Below are 24,318 nucleotides of genomic sequence, written 5' to 3'. Positions count from 1 at the left end.
ATTCAATGAAACTTATATATTTGAAATCAGCATTAAAATCTAATTCTTTTGATGTATATATTTGTATCAAAATACCGTTTTCTAGAGTTTCGGTTACCATTGAGCCGGGTCGCTCCTTACTTACAGTTTGTTACCACGAACTGTTTGATTATCTGAGTGATTGATCATATGAAAACCCAAGGAATATAAAGAAAAGGGAGAAAGCATTAAAATATGAACTAAGGAGGTGTGAAGTGGAGGCCATGGATAAAATTGCCGAGGTAAAATATTCTGTTGCCGAGGTAATAGTAAAATATTGTACTGGCATGTTAATATATTGAGAAGGAGTAGTCAATTCGGACTTGTCCCAGTTAAAGATAGGAACGGGGCCACAATTAGCGATAATGAGATGGTTAAACAGAGATGGGCGGAACATTTTGAGAATTTTCTAAGCCGAGATAGAGCTGCAGGAGAAGATATAGATGAAAATGAAAAAGTTTGTGATACCTTGGATGTGAAGAAAGACTCGTTTGGTAAGGAAGAATTAGCCACAGTACTAAAAGGATTAAAAAATAATAAGGCTCCAGGTGCTGATAGTGTGGTAAATGAGTTTCTTAAATATGGTGGCTTATTAAACTTTTTAAATATGGAAATAAGTTACTGAAGATTATGAATATGATTTTTGAAAAAGGGGAAGTACCAAACGATTTTAGGAAAACCATGATTAAACAACTGTGAAATAAAGGTGATTAGAGTGACCGTGATAATTATCCAGGAAATAGTCTGATCTACTTATTAAAAAAATCTCATTGTAATAAAATGCTCTTCTAACTGAGTCATACCTTAGACAAAGTTTTAATAGAAGAATAGTGCGATCTTAGAAAAGGTAGAGGATGTGTCGACCAAATCTTCACTCTTAGGTTAATAATTAAGAAGTGCCTGATTTGTCAAACACCTTTGGTCCTCAGTTTTATAGATTATGAGCAAGCGTTCGATTCTGTTGATAGAAGAGCTTTAGCAAAGGTTTTATCCTTGTATGGTATACCAGACAAATGCATTAAAGTGATTAGTGCTATTTACGAGAATAACACTGCTGCGGTTAAGGTAGGAAATGAGGTTAGCAGCTGGTTTTGTATTAAATCAGGATTTATGCAGGATTGTGTTCTATCCCTATTTATATGGATTATTTTGATGGATTTTGTCTTGAGGAGCACAGGAAAGGCAATAGGAGACCACGGAATCACATGGGGAGGAAAAAGTCTCCTGGACTTAGATTATGCTGATGATTTATGCATCCTAGATGAAAGTGGTAGCACAATGAATGAACTTTTAGAGGTTTTGCGAGTTCAGGGTGCTAGAATAGGTTTGAAAATCAATGTTAAGAAAACTAAATCACTAAGGCTAGGAATAAGTGAAGATGAAAAGGTGACGTTAGGTAACGAAAAGATTGATCAGGTGGGAAGCTTCACTTACCTTGGTAGTATTATTAGTAAAGATGGTGGGAGCAATGAAGATGTTAAAAGAAGAAGATGTTAGCCAAGGCTCAGGGTGTTTTTTCACAGTTAAAAAAAGTTTGGAAGAATAGGAAAATAAGTCTGCAAACTAAGATTAGAATATTAGAAGCTACAATGATGACAATGCTCAAATATGGCTCTGAAGCATGTGCGCTCTAAAAAGCAGATGAACATATGCTACACGTTTTTCAGACAACTTAATTAAAGATCGTTTTGAATACTTGGATAATTGACGACATCTCAAACAGTGGGCTGTCCGAAAAATGTGGTTCAATCCCACTTTCTAGGGCTATAATGAAGGAAAGGCTGAGGTGGCTAGGGCATGTTGTGCGGATGAAGGATGACAGATTGCCAAAGATTGTTCTTTTCGGCCAACCGTCTAGGGCTCAACGGAAAGCAGGTCGTCCTCGTCTGGGGTGGAAGGACGTCATAAAGAAAGATTTAAAGGAAATGGGAACTTCCTGGAAGGGTGTAAAAAGGGAGGCTTTAAATAGATTAGGATGGAGGAGGAGTGTGCGTAGCTGTGTTGGCCTCAGGCGGCTTGGTGCTGCTGTGAGTTGTTAGTAGTAGTAGTACTATCAAACTTTAGTGTAAAGAGCTATCTCTCTTTTGTGGGACAATATCCACTAGAAAGCAGGTCGTCCGCGTCTGGAATGGGTCCGCGTGCTGCGTGAGTTGTTAGTAATAGTAGTACTATCAAACTTTAGTGTAAAGAGCTAGGTGTTGAGAAGGGGGCAATCCTTTTCATATACGTATAATTTCTGTTCAAGTTTTAATGTTGCTCCTTACTTTCAGTTGAAAAAACTTTTTTTTTATTTAATACTAGGTAGCGCTGTTATATATTGTACATAGTGGATTATAGTGTATTGTATTATTATTATAATTATACATTGTATGTGGACTACTGTTACTGTATATTAGGCAGTGCTATTGAATGTTGTACATAGTGGACTATTGTGCATTATATTATTATTACAGTTGTATCTTATTGCATATAATAGTTAATGTATATCAGGTAGCGTTATTTTACATAGCATACTATTGAATGTTAATGAAAGATATTTACTTTATGTCCAAAACTGAGCATAAGAATAACTCACAAGAGGCGCTATATCCCATTTTAAGACATTTGCTGAATTATGGCTAAAAATAAATAGATGTTAACTGAAGACTATTCCTGCCATCTACAAAAACAAGCATATCAAAACTCGATATCCACTTTTCTTTTGCTTTTGTTGTTTTGGTTGATACCTGATAATAGCTATCACGCACATCCACTGATTAGTTTTTTTTGCTATAAGTTCCGGTTTTAACATCAATGAAAAAACAATTTACTAACATAAACGCATAAACGCCAACATTGGTTGAAATAAAACCTAACGAGAGAATGCTCCACCTTTCAATAAGAAATTCAAATAAATCAAATTTATTATCATTCTAATCCATTCATTATCTAAAGGAAAAGTTATCTGCTAAAAAAACAAAAACAAAAAAAAACAGAAAAATCATCTGGTGTTTGGTGTTTACTAACACAAGTAGAGGGTTTTTATATGGACAGTAAGGACTTAGTCAAACTGGCTTCTGACAAAGAATTTGGTCATTTCGCATCGTAAAGTATAGTTGATATTTCGTAGAGTGTATACAGTCTTTAATACCAGTATTCGCTGCTCATCAATTATTCAAAACCTGCATAGCGATTCAAAACTCATGTATACATACTTCACGTTTTAAAGAGGTCTCCCCACCCCCCCCCCCAAAAAAAAAAACCAACAACAACAACACCTAATCTTTTTAAATTGTCATTTGGTTTATAGAAAACGCTTAAGCATGGACTTAGCCAAACTGGCTCCTGACAAAGTATTTAATATTTCGCTTAATATAACATAGTTAGTACCACTTTGTAGACTGTGCGTATAGTGTTTCGTATAAGTAAAAGCTGCTTTTATAAGACCTGAACAGCTCAGTTGCTTGTTTGTATGTACATAAAATTTTGAAACCTGAAGATTAAAAAAATTGAAGGTTTTGCGGGGTCATCTGGTTTCTGGTGCTGACTTACGCATAGATAAAATTTTTTGGTACCCTTCAGTATAGACTTAGTCAAACTGGCTTGAAAAAAAAGTATTTATCATTTCAAGGCAAGCAATTTTTTTTAGGTATCTTCCATAAAAGTACCAAGAACGCTGAAGCTTGTTTTTCTGGACTAGAGGTTTATAGAAGAAATTTAAGATGAAAAAAAGATTAATTTGGTTGGAAAAACTGAACACTGATAATCGTGCTTGTATATGCAATAAAATTACATGAATAAGTGATGACATCTATTTTATTACTCATTATACCTACTCCTAATTCAACAAAAATGTCTTGTTCCTTTATTTATACTCTCCCCAAGTTCTAACACTGTCGCTACAGATTCGCACTACATTGTAGATACAGAAACAAAACTTACCACAGGCTTGCTAAGATCTCCCAAAATATCCCATAAGTCTGTTATGGCATGAAGGCCAACAAGAACCACAGCAAATAGGCCAACAAACTTGACACTTAAAGCCCCTGTCATCATGATGCCCGTATAAGACATCCAAAAAAACCACGATACAGAAAATGGCCTGAAAAAAAGACTGTCTAAATATGAATTTATATTGCAAATTTTCAAGGCTGTTTAAATTCTTATCTCTCTTTGGTTACAGGAACTTTGAGGAGAGTTTGAGAAATTAAACTGTTTATGTGGGACTCTAATTCCTATTTCTAAAATTTTACGATTTTTCATGCGCCAATATCAATATGCTCGTGCGCTAACAGCAAGTTATAATTAATATATTATAATTTTGGGGGGTGTTTTTTACATGGCTACGGGCAATTAACTTATTTGAAAGATAGCGAGATAAAAAAAAAAGAAAGAAATATAAGTAAGATAGAAAGACTTGCAAGCAAGAACAAAAGCTCATGCTTTACAAGCACTGCAGTATAGAAGACAGGTCTACTAAACAACAGGGTCGATGGGACAGGCCAATTGGCTAAAACACTTCATGCATTTTCTGTGTTTAATTTTTATATATTTCTTCAGTTAAAGATAATTCAAATCAAGATAAATGCTCAAATAGACTAAATAAGTTTATGGAAAATTCTGGCATGTTTATTAGATTTAATCTATTACAGTAATACAAGGAAGAAATGAAGGGAAGAAAAGAGTCTAAAACTACAAAAAAATTGGACTTAAATTTCAGTTGCAGGCCAAAACATTGAAAATTTAGCTCTCCAAATTTTTCTGGACGTATTTTACACTCTCTTTAGGAACGGACTCTATCTTCAGATCCCGAAATATATTTATGAAACTTATTGATACAATTTTCTCGTTTTACTTTATAAAATTTTATATACTTCTAGTCATTTTCATTCAATTCCTACAACCAATTAATAAAATGCCACTGTTTTTAGCATATAAAATTTGCTATATATACAAGGTAATGTACAAGCTTCCTAAATGAAAAAATGCTTTTGACTTTAAATAAAGATAGTTTGACTTATAGTTTTCTAAAGTTCAAGAAAAAAATGTACGTACTGAAAAATTTGAAAATTAACATTTCAATGTAAACACTATCACCATCAGTTTCAAAGTATATGTATCGGCACCCCCAAAAGACGGAGCAAAAGACGCTCTTTCATTAAAAAAGGCTAAGAAAAATTCGCGGCGGTAAAAGAGTAACAATGAGAGGTTGGCATTCCGGTAAAAGGTACATAACCTTATTCGCTTTTAACGTAATATTACAATTTCAGTTATACTTTACTCCACTTCTAATCTTGTCATGACTATCTTGCAAGATTTTATACGACCTTCATAAGCCATGAATGTACACTCCATAATTAGAAAGACAGCTGAATTAAATGAAAAATGCCGGGCATTACGATTTTGATTTATCAAATTCACATAAAAGTAATTAAAAAACGTATTTTTTGTTTAAGTCTTTGCCATCAAAGGTTCTGGGTGAGCTCATATAAATATGTTCTTCTTTTTTCTGTATTCAAATCTTGAAATGAAAGCAAAAAGTATGTGTATAGGCACAACACTTTAAATTTCACTAAATTGAGGTGAATTTTAAACTAATCTTAAGTAAGGTATTACCTTCTTACCCCTTCCCATTTACATAGGGGTGGCATCGGTAGCTGCAACCTAATAAAGATCGAACAATGGCCCATTGTAAATTGTCATTTGTAGCTGATTGACATATTATGGACCAGCATAATCCTTACATCATTTTCAGAATTGGGGCTGAGTCATTTTGGGCATTTTCGCTGAGTTAAAATCATAAATAGTTTTGTAATAGATAAAGTATCAGCACCATTTCAGTAAATCTCTAAAAAATTTTGAAAACTACTTCAAAACAGTAATAAATACTTAATTATCTCACTCCTAACGAAGCCCACTGTACATATTCCCTTTATATTTTACAATAGGGAACAGCGGACACAAATATTTCACAACAGGAGCACGGCTCAGGCAGCAACGAAAAGACTAATGCTACTGTAAAACGTAACAAATATATATATATATATATATATATATATATATATATATATATATATATATATATATATATATATATATATATATATATATATATATATATATATATATATATATATATATATATATATATATATATATATATATATATATATATATATATATATATATATATATATATATATATATATATATATATATATATATATATATATATATATATATATATATATATATATATATATATATATATATATATATATATATATATATATATATATATATATATTATATATATATATATATATATATACATATATATATATATATATATATATATATATATATATATATATATATATATATATATATATATATATACATATAGTGAGCTGTAAACATATCCATCGGTGGGGAAAGGGTTGGTAAATTGAAGCAATATGCCTTCAGAATGAAATAAGCACGTTTCTATGTTTGTTTAAAAATAGCTTTCAGAACATTTCTTTTAGCCTTTTCTTCAAATGGTCCCAGACCTAAACAGCTTATTTAATCATGTAAAATTTGATTGTAAACATACGGCAAAATCATACAGTAAAAATAAACACCGTAAAACAGTGCATGCAAATATTTAATCTTGAAAATTGTAAATACAAGATGGCTATTATAGCTTTTAGTCTCGAGGCTTGCCTCGAATATAGAACTTAGTGGCTTTTAGTAAAACCATTCTTGTCATGCGTTATTATCACTAGCTAAAGAGTAAGAGAAGTATGTATTTCCCCTTTTTGAGGGTCATGCAAACCACTTAGCTCCTCCACTACTTACCACCTTAGTTTCACTAGAAATGGAATTGGTCAAGAAAACAAATTATAATGATATACACAAGTAGCACAACTAATCCAAGTCACAGTTTAATATAACAATCTATTTTATAAGGTGGCAAATGGGACTGGTTTTAAGTGTAGACCTGACGCGAAATTTAAGCTGACAAAGCTCGATAGCCGTGCGTTTTGCAGACTCGAGTAGTATTCCTATAATCAAAGTGAGTCGACAAGACAAGGGCATTAGGGGCTAAAATAAATTTCCCGACTGCGAAAGCACAGCACTCTTAGTTCGAAGTGTTTATACGCTATGTAGGAATGTAGGCATTTTGATGAGGAGGAGTCGGAGCTAAGTCATCTAAAGAGTAGAAAGCATGGCAAATTACATGAATAAGCACAAGCTTGAATTTTTCGGGGGCAAGGGGCTAGAAATAATTGCTTAGGGACATGCTTGCCGTACACCACACGACACATATTCATATATACACACAACCAGCTTACTTTTACTTTTGACATATATAGCACTTACCTGTCACGAAAAGAATGAGTTTTTACCATGCCGTAGACAGTAGCAGAAATAAAGAAAAGAAGAATGGGATCCAGCAATATGTAACGATTCAAGGTAAGAAGCCCATGATCTATAAAAAAAAGTCATGTTAGAATAAAAATTGTACGTACAACTTACATTTAAAAATATTTTGTACTAAAGAAGAAGATTCAACAATAACGCTGGATCATGGAATGGCCCCAAAAAATTTATTGGGCCATTAGAAATGACCCAACTAAATTAGATTTCCAAGTAGGAGTTTTCACATACAAGGGTGCCCCCTGACTTGTCTTGAACGCATATTTGTAGTGAGTTAAACAAGGAAACTGATGACATGCAATTAGATGCAGGACAGACAAATAGACACTGATGCACCGATCACGATGAAAGGAAACTGCTCTATGGCTATTGGCCTTGGGCAACATAACACTGCGACAAACGTGTACTGTAGCAGCGCTACTACCATTTAAAACACTGTACCAAGAAAACTGCTAGAAGAAAGGGGATGAGTAGCTGTAAGACCCAGAATTTGTTACGGGAGGAGAATGTTACTAAATTCTACAGTTTTCGGTTAAGTTACAACGAATTTGAGGAGCAACGAAAGGAAAAACAACAACGGTTAAATGCGTACATTTTAAAGCAGCAAATTTGCGATTTTAGGGTTACCCCTTGGTGAAAAATGTCATAATGAACACAAAGAAATTCCTCGATAATAATTCGTTTGATTAATATTAATCTCAGAAACATGCTAATATTTTCACATTAATTCACAAAAGATAACAAATATTTGATCTTCCTTATGTAGCGAGAAACAAAACACAATAAAAAGTTAGGGTTTGAAGTCACTAATTTCAAATAAAACATCCGCCTTGACCCCTTGGGTTCAGTTTAATTTCATTGAGTTTTTACTTACGCTTTGCCAATTCCGAATTTCTGAAAATAAAAGCTTCTCAGCCTTTTTTTAAACCGTTCCTGGTAACGAACTGTAAATAAGGAGCGATGCGGCTCAATAGTAACCGAAACCCTAAGAAACAGAGGCTTGATAACGGTGAATACATCAAAAGAACTGAACTTTGATGTGTATTCAAAATATAAAAAAATCATCAAGTTTAATGTTACTCATCAGAAGTTACGAGCCTGAGAAAATTTGCCTAATTTTTAAAAAAGAACTATGATCTAAGACCTATGTCGAAGATGTCTTTGAAGATACCTTGACCCTCCACAGCCCCCGGGGGAAGGCCTGCAAGCTATAAACTTAGCCCATTGCTTACATACAGTATTGGCTATTGGGAAGTATACAGAGGTTTTTCGGGGGGGGGGGACATTAGAGGATCTTTCCATGGGGGAATTTTTCATGGGAAAGGGAATTTTCCATGGAGGGAGAGCTGGATTTCCCTGAATTATTTAAAACGATCAGAAATTAGAAACTCAACCAAAGGTAAGGAGCAGCATTAAAACTTAATACAAAATAAATTATTACGTGTATATGACGGGGGTTGCCCCCTCCTAAATACCTCACTCTTTAAGCAATTTTTTTCAGAACTTTTAAAAAAGCTTATTATTCTAATTGGACAACCCTTGTGTTTGAGGAGTTATTCTTTAAACAACTGGCACAAAAAGACAAACTTAAGCGTAAAGAGAGACGTATTGAGGAGGAGGCATCCCCCTCGTATACGTAATAATATCTGTTCGTTTTAACTTTTAATAGTGCTCCTTAATTTCAGTTGAAAACACTTTTTTTCTTTTTTTTTAATAATTAGAAAGATCAGAAGAAAAGCAGTTTTAATATGATTATTCCTACATGCATGGATACGCTCGATTAATTAAACAATTATATGGCTGCAATTGATTCTGCGTTTTCGAATTAAACTGTAATCGACTTAGATTAAAAAAAAAATCGTGACCGGATCGTATTTGCCCAATTCTTGCAATTAATCTCAAATTTGCCAGACGAAAACAATTAACTGAAAAAAAAATTGACGAAAAGACCTTGTTCTTACTGTTGTAGCTTGTTAGGTAGGCGAAGAAATCATAGAAATCGATGTCCTAGGAAGATCAGTAAGACTTAGTTTCTTAAATCGTACATTACACTGGAATATAGGGATCGCATTCATAAAAGTTGACGGCATATATTAGTCCTGACCAAGGTCTTCTCAGTTTTCGTAGTAGCCATCAGATAGCTACTAAATCTTCTCCACAAGCATGGTTTCATTCAAGCCACAGTTGAATACGCTGAAACTCACAACTAATGACCGACCTTTCCGTTCTAAGGGTCCCCAGTTATTCTTCAAAAATCATTTCAAAAGGATTGATATGATCAACTCCAAACAGCCCTTACTATAAGAGCTAGTGTATTTGCTTGAGCCCACTGAAAAACTGAGAATTTGATTTTAATTCGGAGGAGGTGTCACATCATCTATACTTATACCATCAATCATGGGTTTTGTGAGATTGCTTGAACCATATTCAGAGAGCTGTCCACGCAACAGGTTTGTTCTAAATCTAGCCAATTCATTTAAGGTGGTTATCAACAGAAGAACTTCTAGTTAAACTAGCGATAAGAACTTGATCTTGGCAACAATACTTAATTTTTGTTTCCGGTTCGGATACTACAATGCAGTTTAAGCAGTGGAAAACCATTCCGTCTTACAAGCTGCTTTTGAATCAATTACTATTTGACGAAGATATCAACCAATTGGCCAACTGGGAAGGAAAAATACATAAACATTCAACTTTGGCATTTTTAGGAAGAAAACACTTGGGTATACTGGCGTCGAGAAGAAGTTCGGCGTTGCAGGGAAGATTTTAGTTCTACAGACGGCATGTTTAACAACAATTCTTCGTTTTAATCCTGCGTTTTTAAAGTACAATGTTTGACATGTTTGCTCTATTTTTAGTATGGTCGTAATTTTACCACTTTGAATTGAGATATATTTGTATTAGACAAAAAATCATTGTAGTCAAATTAAAATTGCTTGAAGGAAATTATGGAAGCCAATAATAAAGTTGTTTTGTTTGAAAATTATAGATTTAATTGCTGAATTGACAAATTCTTGTAACCTGTCAATTGCGCATCACTTGTGTATTTGTACGAAGGAATGATTATCATTCTAAAAGCATTGGTATATAAATTAGACTTGAGTGTGAAAAGAAAAGAGGCTAAAGAATACATAACGAAGAAAGAAAATGATGAATATAAAAAAAAAATTCAGCTATAGTTTCAGATACTATTGGCGCGGTCGCTCTTCACTTACAATTTAATTTCACTTAAAAAGATTTCTTTTTTATTTAATATTAAACAGAATGCCTTACTTCCGAAAGTAAATTTCATAAGCAACATATAATATCAGACTCATGCATAGCATGGAGTTAAGTCCAGCATCAATCCAACATGAATAAGTGAGGGAAGGGAGGTGAGGTTTCTGGAATCATTTCATTTGCATAACTGTCGGAAGTGGCGATCAAGCCTAAAAAAGACGTTATACAAAGTAACATCTGGTGTCTTAGTTGTTTCTTAGGGGTGTTCAGGAGAGAGGGGGGCTTAAATTCTTGCTGTCAGGACGTCTATCAGAAGGACTAGCACGTATCTCGACCAAAATCGTAGGAACTAAGAGCTAATGTCCTAGTTAAGTTATTTGAAAACCACGAACCAACCCAACCTTTATAGAGGATGGAGGGAGGAGTCCCTAAATTTTTGTCATTACCATCAAATTTGGATCTCAATCAGATTTGGTGGAAGTAAGAATAAGTATTCTAGTTTTTTTTTTTTTTTAGCATCCAGACATAATTCATTCCTTGAGGAGGAAAGGGGGAGAAGAACCTAAATTCATGTCATTACGATATCTAAATACAAAAAAATCTAGAATCGCAACGTAGCTTTATAGGAAACTGTCTTAGTTACGACTTTTGGAAATCTGGACACAATCCAACCTTCACGGAAGAAGAAAAGAAGAAGAGTCGCTAAATCCTTGTCATCAGGGTATTGAGCGAAAGAGCTTATCGGATTTTGACCTAGACAAGCATCTTGGGGTCCATACTCATTGAGACCTTTGTAGCGGAAAAAATCACTGAATTCTTGTCCTCACGATCTTTACCAGAAGGGATTATTGAATTTGGATAAACGGAATCAAATGGGGAAAAAAAACATCTTTGGACTTAGATTATGCTGATGATTTTAAGCATCCTAGTTGAAAATATGAGCAAAATGAATGAACTTTCAGAAGTTTTGCAAGTTCAGGGTGCTAGAATAGGTTTGAACATTAATACTGTAAGGACTAAGTTGGTAAGGATAGGAATAAGTGAAGATGAAACAGTGATGTTGGGAAACAAAAAGATCGATCAAGTGGACAGCTTCATTTACCTTACCGTAGTAGTATTACAAGTAAAGACGGTTGGAGCAGTGATGTTAAAAGTAGAATAGCCAAGGCTCAGGGTGTTTCTTTACAGCTGAAAAAAGATGGAAGAATAGGAAGATAAGTCCGCCAATCAAGATTAGAATATAGGAAGCTAGAGTGGTGACAGAGGTCATATATAGTTCTGAAGCATGGGCCCTCCGAAAAACGGAGGAAGATTTGCTAGATGTTTTCCAGAGAAATTGCCTACGGATTGTTTTGGGTGCCCAACTGACTAACCGTATTTCAAACAGTAGGCTCTGCAAAAACGTGGTTCAACCCTGCTTTCAAGGGCTATAATGAGAGAAAGATTGAGATGACTAGGGCACGTTCTGTGGATGAAGGATGACAGATGGCCAAAGATTGTCCTTTCTGGCCAACCGTCTAGAGGTAAACATAAAGCAGGTCGTCTGCGGTTAGGATGGGAGGATATCGTAAAGAAAGATTTAAGGGAAATGGGAACTTCCTGGGAGGGTGTAAAGAGGGAGGCTTTGAATAGATTATAGTGGAGGAGGAGCGCGCTGCGGCAGCTTGGCACTACGGTGAGTTGTTGTTAGTAGTAGTAGTTACGCCTTTTTAATTTTGGGGATCGATTTGACGATAGTAAAGAAGGAGGAAAAGAGTCTCTAATTGCTTGTCAACAAGAAATTTTTCAAAAAGGATCGGAGATCTCGACAGAATTCAGTAGGGAGAAAGAGTTTGTGCCCTAATAATGCCGTTTGAGACAGGCGAAGGGGGGGGGTCCTTAAATTCTTGTTACGATTCTTTTTTATCTTTGTTCGGCAGTTCCACTGTAGGTTATAAAAAAAACCTAAATACCATTTAAAATCATATTCATATTATAGAATAACTAAATAATCAGGGATAATACAAGACAAATAACCAAATGGGTTTGTCAAATCTTAACCAAAATTAGCCATGATTAAAGTCAAGCTCTAAGTGGAAAGTGAATCCCTTTTTTCTTATTGCCAATACATCTTTCAAAATAGGTCAGCGGATCTCAAGCAAAACTCGTAGGGAACAAGAGCTTGCTTCCTAATTGTAACTTGTGAGGTAAGAGAAGGAGGTTTCTCAAATTCTTATCAATTTTTTGTTGTTGTTGCTCTTCATTCACCAGTTCCACGTTCAATCTTATAGAACAATGCAACCATAAAAACAATTGAGCCAAACATTTATTAAACAAGAGCCTTTTCCAATGTATATAAGTAGGTGAAGACACCTGAAATTTAAAGAGGCTCTGAAACCCCCCGTAACTGGAGGATTCTTCTCTCGAATGTCGCTAAAACCTGAAAGTGTATGATTAGGCACAATACTATTAAATTCCTCTGAAGTGAGAGGTATCTCAGGTTAACTTTAAAAAAGAGATCTCCTTCTGATCCCTCTCCCTCTGATATGCATACTATTGGGCAACATACTTTTTTATTTTATTGTCCAAAGAGGACCTGAGTCATTTTGAGCGTTAAAATTATAAATTACTTGAGCCTTAAAATTATGAATAATTACCTATTACTCAGATTACAAAACATAAATATCCATAGGCTCTAGCTAAATAGAACTGATAGAATGGAGAGAGGGGAAGAGGGAGAAAGAGAGAGATAAAAGAAGAGAGGGAGGGAGAAGCAGGGGGAAAGAGAAGAACAGAGTGAGAGAAAAAAAGGATTAAAAAGCAAATATACATCAATGCAGGCCAAAAGATGTTAAAAAAAAACATTTGGACTAGTATTAGTTCGATCAAATAAATCAAAGTATTTTTGAATTAAAGCAAAGATGGGTTATCAAGTTATTAAACATAAATCATTATATTGGATAGACAAAAAGTATACCTAAAAGAATAAGAACTCCTGCTAAGGTCGCGGCTGGTAAAGAATGAGTCATTTCCCAAACTGTGAGGTAGGAAAACGGCACCAGGAAAGCTCCCATAGCTGTGCAGCCCTGTAAAACAAAGATTCCAAAGATAAATATCTAATTCATAAAGGCATAAAAAATCATCGCCTTCATGTCGAACCATACACTCTGGTTCAAAGTTCATGTTTCAAAAACCCATTGCATCCACCCCAACCCATCGCCTCTAAAAGAAATAATTATTAGCTGAGGGATGAGTGATAAATTTTCGACACACACACAAACAACACCCTTGCCATAAATTTTTCCTGCTGTGGGACTCTTCCTTCCCTCAGCATGTCCTCCAGCTTAACATTCAATACGTGAAAAAATAACAATCAGCATCTAATCCTAGCTGGATATTCTTCTACCAGAAGTCCCTTTGTTTCCAAGGATTTCTTACACTTATGGCACAAAAGTGAATTAGCCCTCTCTAATCGAGTAAGCTGCAACCATTGCCTTAAGTTTTGATGGATTTATAAATTTAGATATTTCTTCCAAAGTAATGAACCCAAAATAATGACTTAAACACCAGGAATTTCGCGTCTTTTAACGCAGTTGGCAAATAAAGAGATGTCCAGGGTTGTATGGTGGATTTTCAGAGGATGAATATCCGCATGGTCCTCTTTTTGAGCATGTAAACTGTTTTTTAGAATATAATTTAAAGTGTTTCTAATACTTTAAACACCTCAACTTTTGAGGGGATGGCTCTCAACAAGTCCTCCACCCCCACCCCCCATGTGGACGTGGACGCTGGCTAACTAGTATCTGCGGGAATGTGCAAAAAGTCTGCAAAGGGTGGGTGAGGAAAAATATCGAAGAGAGAAATCGTGGAGTAAAAACATCTTTTTTCATAGTTTACCAAATTTAGACAACGGGTAGGAGCATGTCGTAAAAAAAGATTTAACAGAAATGAGAACCTTTTTTTTGGGGGGGGGGGTAAAGAGGAAGGCTTTGAATAGATTTGGAAGGAGGAGGAGCGTACGTAACTGTGTTGGCCTCAGGCGGCTTATTGCTGCAGTGACTTGTTGTTAGTTAGTTGCTTAGAAAATTAAGAGGTTTCATTAAACAGGGGCGGGGTTGTACAACTTCCTAGGTTTCTTAACTTTGCACTGATTAGAGAGAGTTAACGTCAGTCCGATACATGGGCGAACCCAAAAGCTCAATAAGGAGCCATGTTTCAAAGTGCAGTGTAAGAAATACATAAAATACCTACATTTCTTAACATAAAATGTAGGAACACCGAGAAGGAGAGGTTATGATCACAAAAATATAATGAAAAGGGTACTCAATTGAATATTTTCTGTGAAACTATTTTTATCCGTACTTATTATCAAAGTAGCCTACCACCTTCCATGGTATCCATGCACCATCCGAAAAGATCGTACTAATTTATGGAGCACAATATTAAATAGGATCGAAAATAACCCTATATAACCCTATATATAGGGTTATAACTATCAATTAAAATAACCCTATGTTAACTATCAATAACCCTATGTTAACTATCAATTATATTTAATATTAATTGATATTTAACTATCAATTTGATAGTTAATTAATATAGACAATTAATGTCTGAGTAATCCGACAAGCACAAAATAAAACCGTTATTCAATTAAATCAACTTGTATTCCTGTTTCGTCAAACTGCAGTGTGAAATATACATGAGAAATCTACTCACTCCAACATAAAATGCTGGAAAATGGGGTTGGATGGAACTCATCCTCATATAGCCTTCAAAGTTCTGTTACAAAAGAAAATACGTAGTACTAAAAGAGTGGCATTGTCCATATTTCAATAACACCAGCAAACTTGGTTTTGTCACGATTATCAGTAAATAAGTGATTCTACATCGAAGGGTCCCCTTTAATGTCCTCTACGAGACAAGCGGTTTTTCGACCAGCCTGCAGCTGTAACTTCCACCAAAAGGACAAGATACTTATATCATTGGATTTATTAGTCTCAGTTCTATCAATTCACTGAGCGACAATTTTGTAATTGCTTAGACTTTATCTCGGGGTAGATTCTAAAACTTGCAAAAAAAGATAACAAAAGTTAATTGCCCCTTCTCCAGTGATTTTGAACCAATACTCACTGTATTTTTGATCTAAACGAGCGTGTACATCCGATTTCAAAAATTTAATCCAGTAGATGGGTAGAACTGAATCTCAGATTCAGATCTACCCATCTAAATTTTTTTTTCTCAAAATTGTTTTCTTTCGTCGGTATATTAAAACCAGAGTTCATACAATTATCCAGTAAGCTTATCGCAGATCATTTCTGGTCATTGTTCTCGGTGCGAACAAAAAGCTCCTCCCACTTCTTTCTGCATTAGCAGGTTAGTCTGTTTCCGATTGTTTCCAACAAAGTGCATTATTCATAATAGCGGGTTTCCACTTGTTTCCGATTAGATCACAGTCTGACTTGTCTACCCGTGAAAAGATCTGATGCCGCCTATGTTTCTATCTGCAAAAACGTTCTCTGGAGCACTCGCACCTTGGTCCGGGTTTTTATAATGGGTGAGATAGGGATAGATCATACTGGATAATTATATAAACTGTGATTAAAACCACAAAAGAACACACAAACAACATATCAAAATCGCACAGGGGACATATAACCTTAAGGGGCACATGTATCTATTTTTTCAACTTCAGTTAAGAAAATAGATAGGTCTGAAAATGAATGTTGAGAAAACTACTGTTTATTACTTCATACTCAATTAATGTGAACAAGTAATGTTTATACCAGGCACGTACACATGCATCTATTTAAGGAAGGGGGGCGAGTTAAAGAAACTAAGGAAAGAACCGTATGCAACGGGAAATTTTAGGAATGTTTGTAGCCGAAACGCGAACCCTGTGCACGGGTAGCTGTTAGAGGAGGGGACGCCTTTGCTTCTTGAATTTTTTACCCCACCAAATAAAATTACCCCTTCCTCCCAGATTTTGACAAACACAGTTTTTTTTGTATATATATATATATATATATATATATAAAAAAAAAAATGTAATTCTTCCTTATTAAAAAGTTCAGTGCTTCTGGAAAATCAAATTTTGTCGCTCTAAATAAATTTTTTGCCTTGTGTGCGACCAAAAAGCTAAACCGATTTATTTGGCTGATGAATCGTTTCCATCAAGACTTCAAATCATTGCAAACAGGTATTAAAGTATTAAGTCAGTTTGTTCATCATATTTTAAGAGTCTAGCAGCGAGAAGTTGTAATTGATACATTTAAATTTAAATGTTTAAACCCACTTACCACTCTCATCCCCATATAATGAGTGTCATTGTAGCGGTCCCCAGGTTTTTCAAACGGAAATTTTGCGTCATATCCACTGAGATACCCATATAGACCAATCAGCATCTAAAATACACAAGAATAATAAAAATTTGTTGATAATATCTGTAATCACTATGTTGTAAATAAAGTAAAAAAAAAAAAAATAATCCCGAATACCTTACAGTGGCACAAAGCATAGAGGGATGATTAGACTCTACCCCTTCCTGAAATCTCAAAATACGGTGATTATCATAATTTTTCGTATTTTTCGCAAAATGGGTCTGTTTCTTGCAATTGTTTGTAGACGCTCCAAATAAGCTACTGCTTGTGTGCCTGAATACTACACAGGTTCTAGGTTTCTAGGTTTGTGCCTGATCAATTTAAAAGCTACAGCCTAGTCCTTGGGCCAAGAGGAGTCAAAAACAAATTGCTCCAAATCACGCCTCCTAAAAAAACTAAACATTGAGTTTGAAAATTCATACAATGAATTTGAAAATAAATGATTCTTCATTAATAGTAATTCTTCGATACTGATATAATGGAACTTTTTTTTAGCACTTGCTGACCGACAAAAAAAATCATGAATTCGGCCGGAGTTTATTTGATGAGACTTGTTAGATTTCTAGTTATAATCTGTCAATGACGTTGGCAAAATTATATGCAGAATCTTACAATCCTTAAAACAGCGATTTCATTGTTGTGAATCAAAGGTACAGCTGTCCGAATAAACCAAGTGTTAAAATTCATTTCAAAATCACCGGTTTTGATCAATCGGTGTTTAAACATGAACTGTTAAACATAAGTGTATCTCAAACCTTTAATAATAGTAACAATTTATTTATAACCCACAAATGAGCATTAGAATGACACTGCGGAGTAAATACAAAAGAACAAAATAACAACATCAATACGAAAACAAACAAAAAACAACAAAAATACAATTTAACCGATATCAAGATGAAAAAACCAAACTAGGGAAAAAACATTACAAGTATTGGTAATCATATTAGAAGCCACACTGACCAGTTGCGCACAAGCATCAATGACACCATAACGGGATACAATATTTCTATTTCTGAAACGGCCTGGTAAATACATCAGATATTTACAGTATCTAAAGTAATACAGTAATTACAATATTACAGTATCTTTGTGGCTTTAGGTTTTTCCTTCTAAAACATTAAATGGTCATTTGAATTTTTTCGTCTATAGGAAGCTGTATCTCACCTAGAAATGATCTAAGTTAATAAACGATAAACAATGCTTTTGCTTCATAAAGCTGTGAAGCAAACACTTTGCTTCACAATACTTTTTTTTGGTAAATTTGTTGCGGTTGACCATTTCTAAAGGGATATATGTTAAAGTAGTACCATTAGATTCCTCGTATTATATTCATTCCAAATATCATGGTCTCTAAAAGAAAACAAAAAAAAAACACTAAAACAAAACCCTGAAACAATAAAATTCTTATTTTATAATATGCAGCATGTTTCTATTTATCAGATTATCATGTATTATTCCTATTTATAAATAATATTTTTATCTAGCAATTCTATAGCCCTTGCTCAGACAGAATGTTTTCCACCGGGTAAAGAGTGTCAGGAACAGGTTTTTGAATAGAAATATACTATTAATATATTTTAGAATATTTTATAATTAATATAGAAATGTATCAACGTATTTTCTTTAGAAGTACTCAACCACTAAAAGTTTACTAATAATCAAATAATTCATATTTTAAGCTGTCACATTAAATACCCTGATTAGAAGGTTCATGGAGGAAAGTTAAGGTTCCTTAAAATAACTTTTGCCAAAAAGACATAGTTGTTTGGAAGATTGAACACATAAGTCGACAAAAGGCAACGCTATTCTCACCGGGTGCAAGACAGGTGCCTACAAATGGAACAAATTGGAACCAAAATTTTTCCAGGGTCTTATCATTTCACATTATATTCTAGGGTTCCTTGAAATAGCGTTTATCTCCAAAAGACATAAGAGAGCTGCTGCCCAAAAGACAGCTGCTTGGAAGATCGAACACGTAAGTTGTCAAAGGGCAAGACTATTCTTATTGGGTAAAATAAACGTGCTTATAAAGGGTGGGTGCAATTTAGGGCCAAAATCCCCCCAGAATGTCATCATTTCACATGAGATCCTTGAGGGTCCCTTGAAATATCTTTCTATGCCTAAAACTTATATAGTATGGGTAGACCGAACCCATATAGTATGGGTTCCATATATATATGGAACCATATATAGTATGGGTAGACCGAACTTATATAGTATATAGTATGGAAGACCGAACATGCAAGGGCAACGCTATTCTTATTAAGTATAAGACAGGTCCCTACAAAGGGCACAAGTTGGGGCCGAAGTTCCTCCGAGATCGTATTATATCACATGACATAAGACGATAAATTAAAAGTTCAAATAGGGATAAAATCCTTTTAATAGACAGTGTTGAATTTCACAAAATATTAGATATTTCGGTCACATATGCAGTGACCGGCAGCAGTAGTAATACTAAACTAATTTTTCTACGATATTCTAAGGTTCCTTGAAATAGCTTTCTGTGCTTAAGCTGCTTGGAAGACTGAACACGTAAACTGACAAAGATTAACACTAATCTTATTGGATATGAGACAGGTGCCTACAAGGGGCACAATTTGGGGCTGAAATCCGCCCAGAATCTCATTATTTCTAAAACAAAAATAGATCTCCAATTTTCATCGTCAGATTTGCCCGGTAAGGGGGAGGAGGTGTCGCAAAAAATATTCTGCAGTCTCACTTTAGGAACAGGGCCATTGGGACTGTTCTTAGTATTGTCAAAAACACAAAAAATTAACGTTATTCTTTTTTCTTCTCCATTCTCCTTTTTTAAATATAACATGTTCTCTTCCCCCCCCACCCCTATTAATGTCATCTTTTGTCTATTTACCTTTTTTTATCTTTCTTTTTTCGGTTTGTTTTCGTTCCCGATCCGAAATAAAACACCAGTGATAATGCATATGCAACAAACTTATATGAAATCTGCAAATTTTTCTTTGAAAATTTGCAGATTCGAAATTTTAAAAGGTTGTACTTTTTCAATGAAACTTTCAAGAATGAATCATTCTTGAAACTTTATATACAAAAACTAAACTTAAATGAGAACAACTGGTGCTGAGTTGTGTGGTACCCTCACTCCTCATACTTAACCAAGCCCTCAATCAAGCCACCCGGGGTAGCAAACATGCCTGGGACTCTGATACCTAATCGGGTAGTTATTTCTTTCAAATATTAGCCTTCCAGTGGATTCGCCTCCCACCTTGATTAACGAAAATAGATTCTAGTGAAAATTAACTTTTAACTAGCCGAACTGCATTTCCGACAATTTGTCAGAATCGCAAAACTATGGTTTCAAACTTTTTGTTGACATTCAGATTAATGAACAGTAAGTAGTTCTAAAATAAAACCCCAAAATTGTTTTTCGCGCGCTCACCTATATCATCTACAACCAGGTGGGGGTCTTGCATTTAAAAATTGTATTCTTGTGTAAGACATTTTGATTGAACAGTAAGCAATAGCATTAGATTTAAAAAAACATTTTTATATATATAAAAGCACTAATACTTGTAGTACCTTTTCAGTTTTATACATTTAAAAAAAAAATTATATTTCCTTAAAATCTTCCTTTAAAAATATTTAAGAGATGAACTGAATTCACTAAGAAAAAGTGAAAAAACAAAAACCGCAAGAAAAGAAAGGAAATAAAGGTTAGATAATTAAAAAAAAAATTTAATATAAAAATAAAGTATTTACCTTTCCCAGTGGCGGGTGCACATCGAAGAAAAATGTTCGATTGATATAATACCCACCAAATTTGCCAAAATGAGTCTCATCCCAACTGAAAGTAGATAGGATATATATTATGATGACCATAATCAAGATACTTAAGTTGATTAACATACTTAAGAGATGCCTCTGAGTCCGGTTCGTAGTAAAACCAGAGTGTTTCCTTTATTTGCAACATATATTACAAATTTTCGTTTCCACTATTTTGCTGAATTAACCCACCTTTCTAACCAGAAATTAATTCGTATGAACATAAATACATCAGGCAGACATGTACTCAGAGAAGGGAGGGTCTTTAAGTCCGTCCCCCCCCCCACCACTACCAAACGATAAACCGACCTTTGTACGATTCTCTTATATTTGCCATGTAACTAACCTAGTGCTTCTTTACAATATTAACTACAAAAAAACAAGTTTTTTTTTAACTGAAAGTAAGGAGCAACATTGAAACTTAAAACGAACAGAAATTATTCCGTATATGAAAGGGGCTGTCCCCTCCTCAACGCCTCGCTCTTTACGCTAAAGTTTTTTATTGTTTTAAAAATAAAGTTGTGAGACAGAGTCAAACTTTAGCGTAAAGAGCGAGGAGTTGAGGAGGGGACAGCCCTTTCATATACTGAATAATTTCTGTTTGTTTTAAGTTTTAATATCACTCCTGACTTTCAGTTAAGAAAAACGAGTTTTTTTATTTAATTTATGAATATTTTTCAACTAGTGCAGCTTTGATTTAGGCTCACCGTACATAAATAATTAAAAAGAAATTTGTATATTAATTTTCCTTTTTTTGGCTAATTGGCTTTCTCGAAATTTTGTTCTGACGTAACTTCCGAATTAACTTACGTAACGAATTTCTATATTCGTATGTTTCAATTACGTATATTAGGGAGTTTGCTCCCTAGTCAATACCTCGCTATTTACGCTAAAGTTCGAATTTTGATCGAATCACAAACCCCTGAATCACAAAGACCGGTTAATTAGAATAGATAGCTCTTTGGAAAGTACTCAACAAACTTTGGCGTAAAGAGAGAGGTATTGACTAGGGGTCAAACTCCCTTATATACGTAATAATTTCTATTCGTTTTAAGTTTTAATGTTTCTTCTTACTTTGAGTTGAAAAAACTTGTTTTTTTAAATTTAAATTCTGATCGTTTTTTAAATAATGCTGGGAAATCTTGCGCCCCCTTGATAGAAATGTCCCTTCCCCCAAGGAAATATCCTCCCCAGTAGCCCCTACTCTGACCCCGACCCCCCACTAGAAAAAAATTCCTCCTGAAAACGCATGTATACTTCCCAATAAGCAATAATATATGTAAACAATGGGCAAAGTTTATAACTTGCAGACCTTCCCCCGGGAACAGTGGGGGATTAAGTCACCCTCAAAAACATATCAATTAGATTTTCGACTATGCTGAACAAAATGGCTATCTCAAAATTTTGATTGGGTGACTTCGGGAAAAAATGAGCGTGGGAGGGGGCCAAGTTGCCAGTCCAATTTTTTCGGTCACTTAAAAAGGGCACTAGAACTTTTAATTTCCGCTCGAATGAGCCCTCTCACGATATTCTAGGACTACTGGATCGATATGATCAACCCCGGAAAAAATAAACAAAAAAAAACGAATAAAACACATCCGGGATCTTTCTTCTGGCAAAAAATACAAAATTCCACATTTTTGCAGATAGGAGCTTGAAACTTCTTTAGTAGGGTTTTCTGATACGCTAAATCTGATGGTGTGATTTTCATTGAAGTTCTATGACTTTTAGGGGTTGTTTCCTCCTTTTTTCAAAAATAAGGCAAATATTCTCAGGCGCGTAACTTTTGATGGGTAAGATTAAACTTGATGAAACTTAAATATTTAAAATTTGAAATCAGCATAAAAATCTGATTCTTCTGATGTATCTATTGGTATCAAAATTTCGTTTTTTAGAGTTTCGGTTACTATTGAGCCGGGTCGCTCCTTACTTACAGTTCGTTACCACGAACTGTTTGATTGTATCTCCCTTTACCAATAGCAAAAAAAGTTACTCTGTACGCGCTGACATTGTGTCTATGCTTGGATTGAGTTTGCACGATCTGACTAAAAATAACATTTTGATATTCTTCGTATTTATGCCAACATTATTTTAAAATTATGATATTGTCTTCCTTAGTTTTATTCTATACTGAGTGCTTCTTTTTTAAATATAATAAAGCCTAGAAACCAAATCTTGGGGTTATATGCGATAATCCGAGCATAATAATCAAATAATCCAAGTTGCCAAGGTTAGAGTTACTCAGATAAATATTGAAGCATCTAAGCCCGTAAGGTTAAACCAAAACCGAATTTCTTTCAAAACACGCACAACCTATGAGACAATAATATAAATAAAACATGAATTGATTTTATAAATTTTTCAGACCATAAACAAAGACACCTTGAAAGGCTTAAATATTGATAAATGTCAAATTATTGGAACCCGTCTGTTTTGACGAAGATGGCTTTCCAGACCGAACTGACCAGTCGTCACGAATACAATAATCCAGGAACAAACCAAGATTTTAGAATAAATACTGTAATTTTTAGGCTTTAGAATAAAACATTTTAAAATCCGTTTTTCGTTATTGGGCTTATCCGGTTACTCTTTCCTTTAATCGTATGTTGTTATTTTTTCTTGGATCTTTCTTATTCGTAGTAAATTTACCTTTTCAGTTTGATTTGAGAGATTCTGGAATGTAATACTTAGATTTTATGGATTGTTCGTTTGGAAATGCATAAGATTCAATTTGTGTTATTTTTGTGAAATCTCACAACTGCACATGTACTTGGAGAAGGAGAGGTCTTTAAGTTGCAGAAGTACTTAAAGGGTTGAATAATGACACAACTACATTTTTCCCACAATAGAATTTCGTTTCAGAGGTTGGGATCAAAGGTTCCAAAAAATTCAAGAAATAGATGAACTACATCACACAGAAATTTAAAATACCCAAAAGTGCCAAATTGGGGAGGGGGCACGGGCCAGAATACTCCCCAATCCCCCTGTGTGCATATTAGCCCAAAAGTTACTTTTTTGAAATTGTTTCAATTTAGTATCGAATCCTCCAATTTTGACATTAGGGTTAACAGGATATGCAATCGAGTTATTAAAATTCAGGTTTAGAAATTTGTCTTAATTGCAATCAACCTACAAAAAAATATTTAGATCAACGTAAATTTGTTTCCATCCTTTCTAAAAGCAAGCACGCTTAATCGAGCCATCAATTAGGACGCAGTTTTTGCTGACAGTTTGTTCAGACATCAGTCTGCCAGTAGCGTAGCCACAGTTTTGGCCGAATCACCAGTCAACTTCCCTATATGTGAAAAAGCCAAACCGGTGACAACATAATATGATAAATAAAATTTTGACATAGAAGCCTCGACAAGCATTCAGGGATCCCAAACTGCACCCTTTTTGTTAAACTGTAGAATACAACAGCAGAGGTATTTTACGGCAAAAAAAAAGGTGAATTCTCATATAAATATTAATCTATTATAAAATTTTATTTCACAATAGGTTATTAAATTCCTAACATTAG

At 34.4% G+C, this 24,318-nt stretch overlaps 1 protein-coding gene across 3 annotated transcripts in view; it reads right to left on the bottom strand.

Annotated features, from left to right (window-relative positions):
- Positions 1 to 24,318, bottom strand: part of tw (Protein O-mannosyl-transferase 2) — a 218,122-nt gene that overhangs the window by 80,692 nt on the left and 113,112 nt on the right. For all 3 annotated transcript variants that reach the window (XM_089092578.1, XM_089092577.1, XM_089092576.1), the window contains 5 exons: positions 20,736 to 20,820; positions 16,917 to 17,021; positions 13,595 to 13,703; positions 7,363 to 7,471; positions 3,940 to 4,099 (listed from right to left, as the gene is read on the bottom strand). In XM_089092578.1, the coding sequence (XP_088948704.1) occupies positions 3,940 to 4,099; positions 7,363 to 7,471; positions 13,595 to 13,703; positions 16,917 to 17,021; positions 20,736 to 20,820 (568 nt within the window). The remainder of the gene's footprint in view (positions 1 to 3,939; positions 4,100 to 7,362; positions 7,472 to 13,594; positions 13,704 to 16,916; positions 17,022 to 20,735; positions 20,821 to 24,318) is intronic.

Source organism: Artemia sp. Qi Xiang Cuo, chromosome 7 (genome assembly GCF_049724085.1).
Source record: "Artemia sp. Qi Xiang Cuo chromosome 7, ASM4972408v1, whole genome shotgun sequence".
Classification (NCBI taxonomy): Eukaryota; Metazoa; Arthropoda; class Branchiopoda; order Anostraca; family Artemiidae; genus Artemia; species Artemia sp. Qi Xiang Cuo.
The sequence above is the reverse complement of the archived record's forward strand: the minus strand, read 5'-3'. Positions and strand labels throughout refer to the sequence as shown.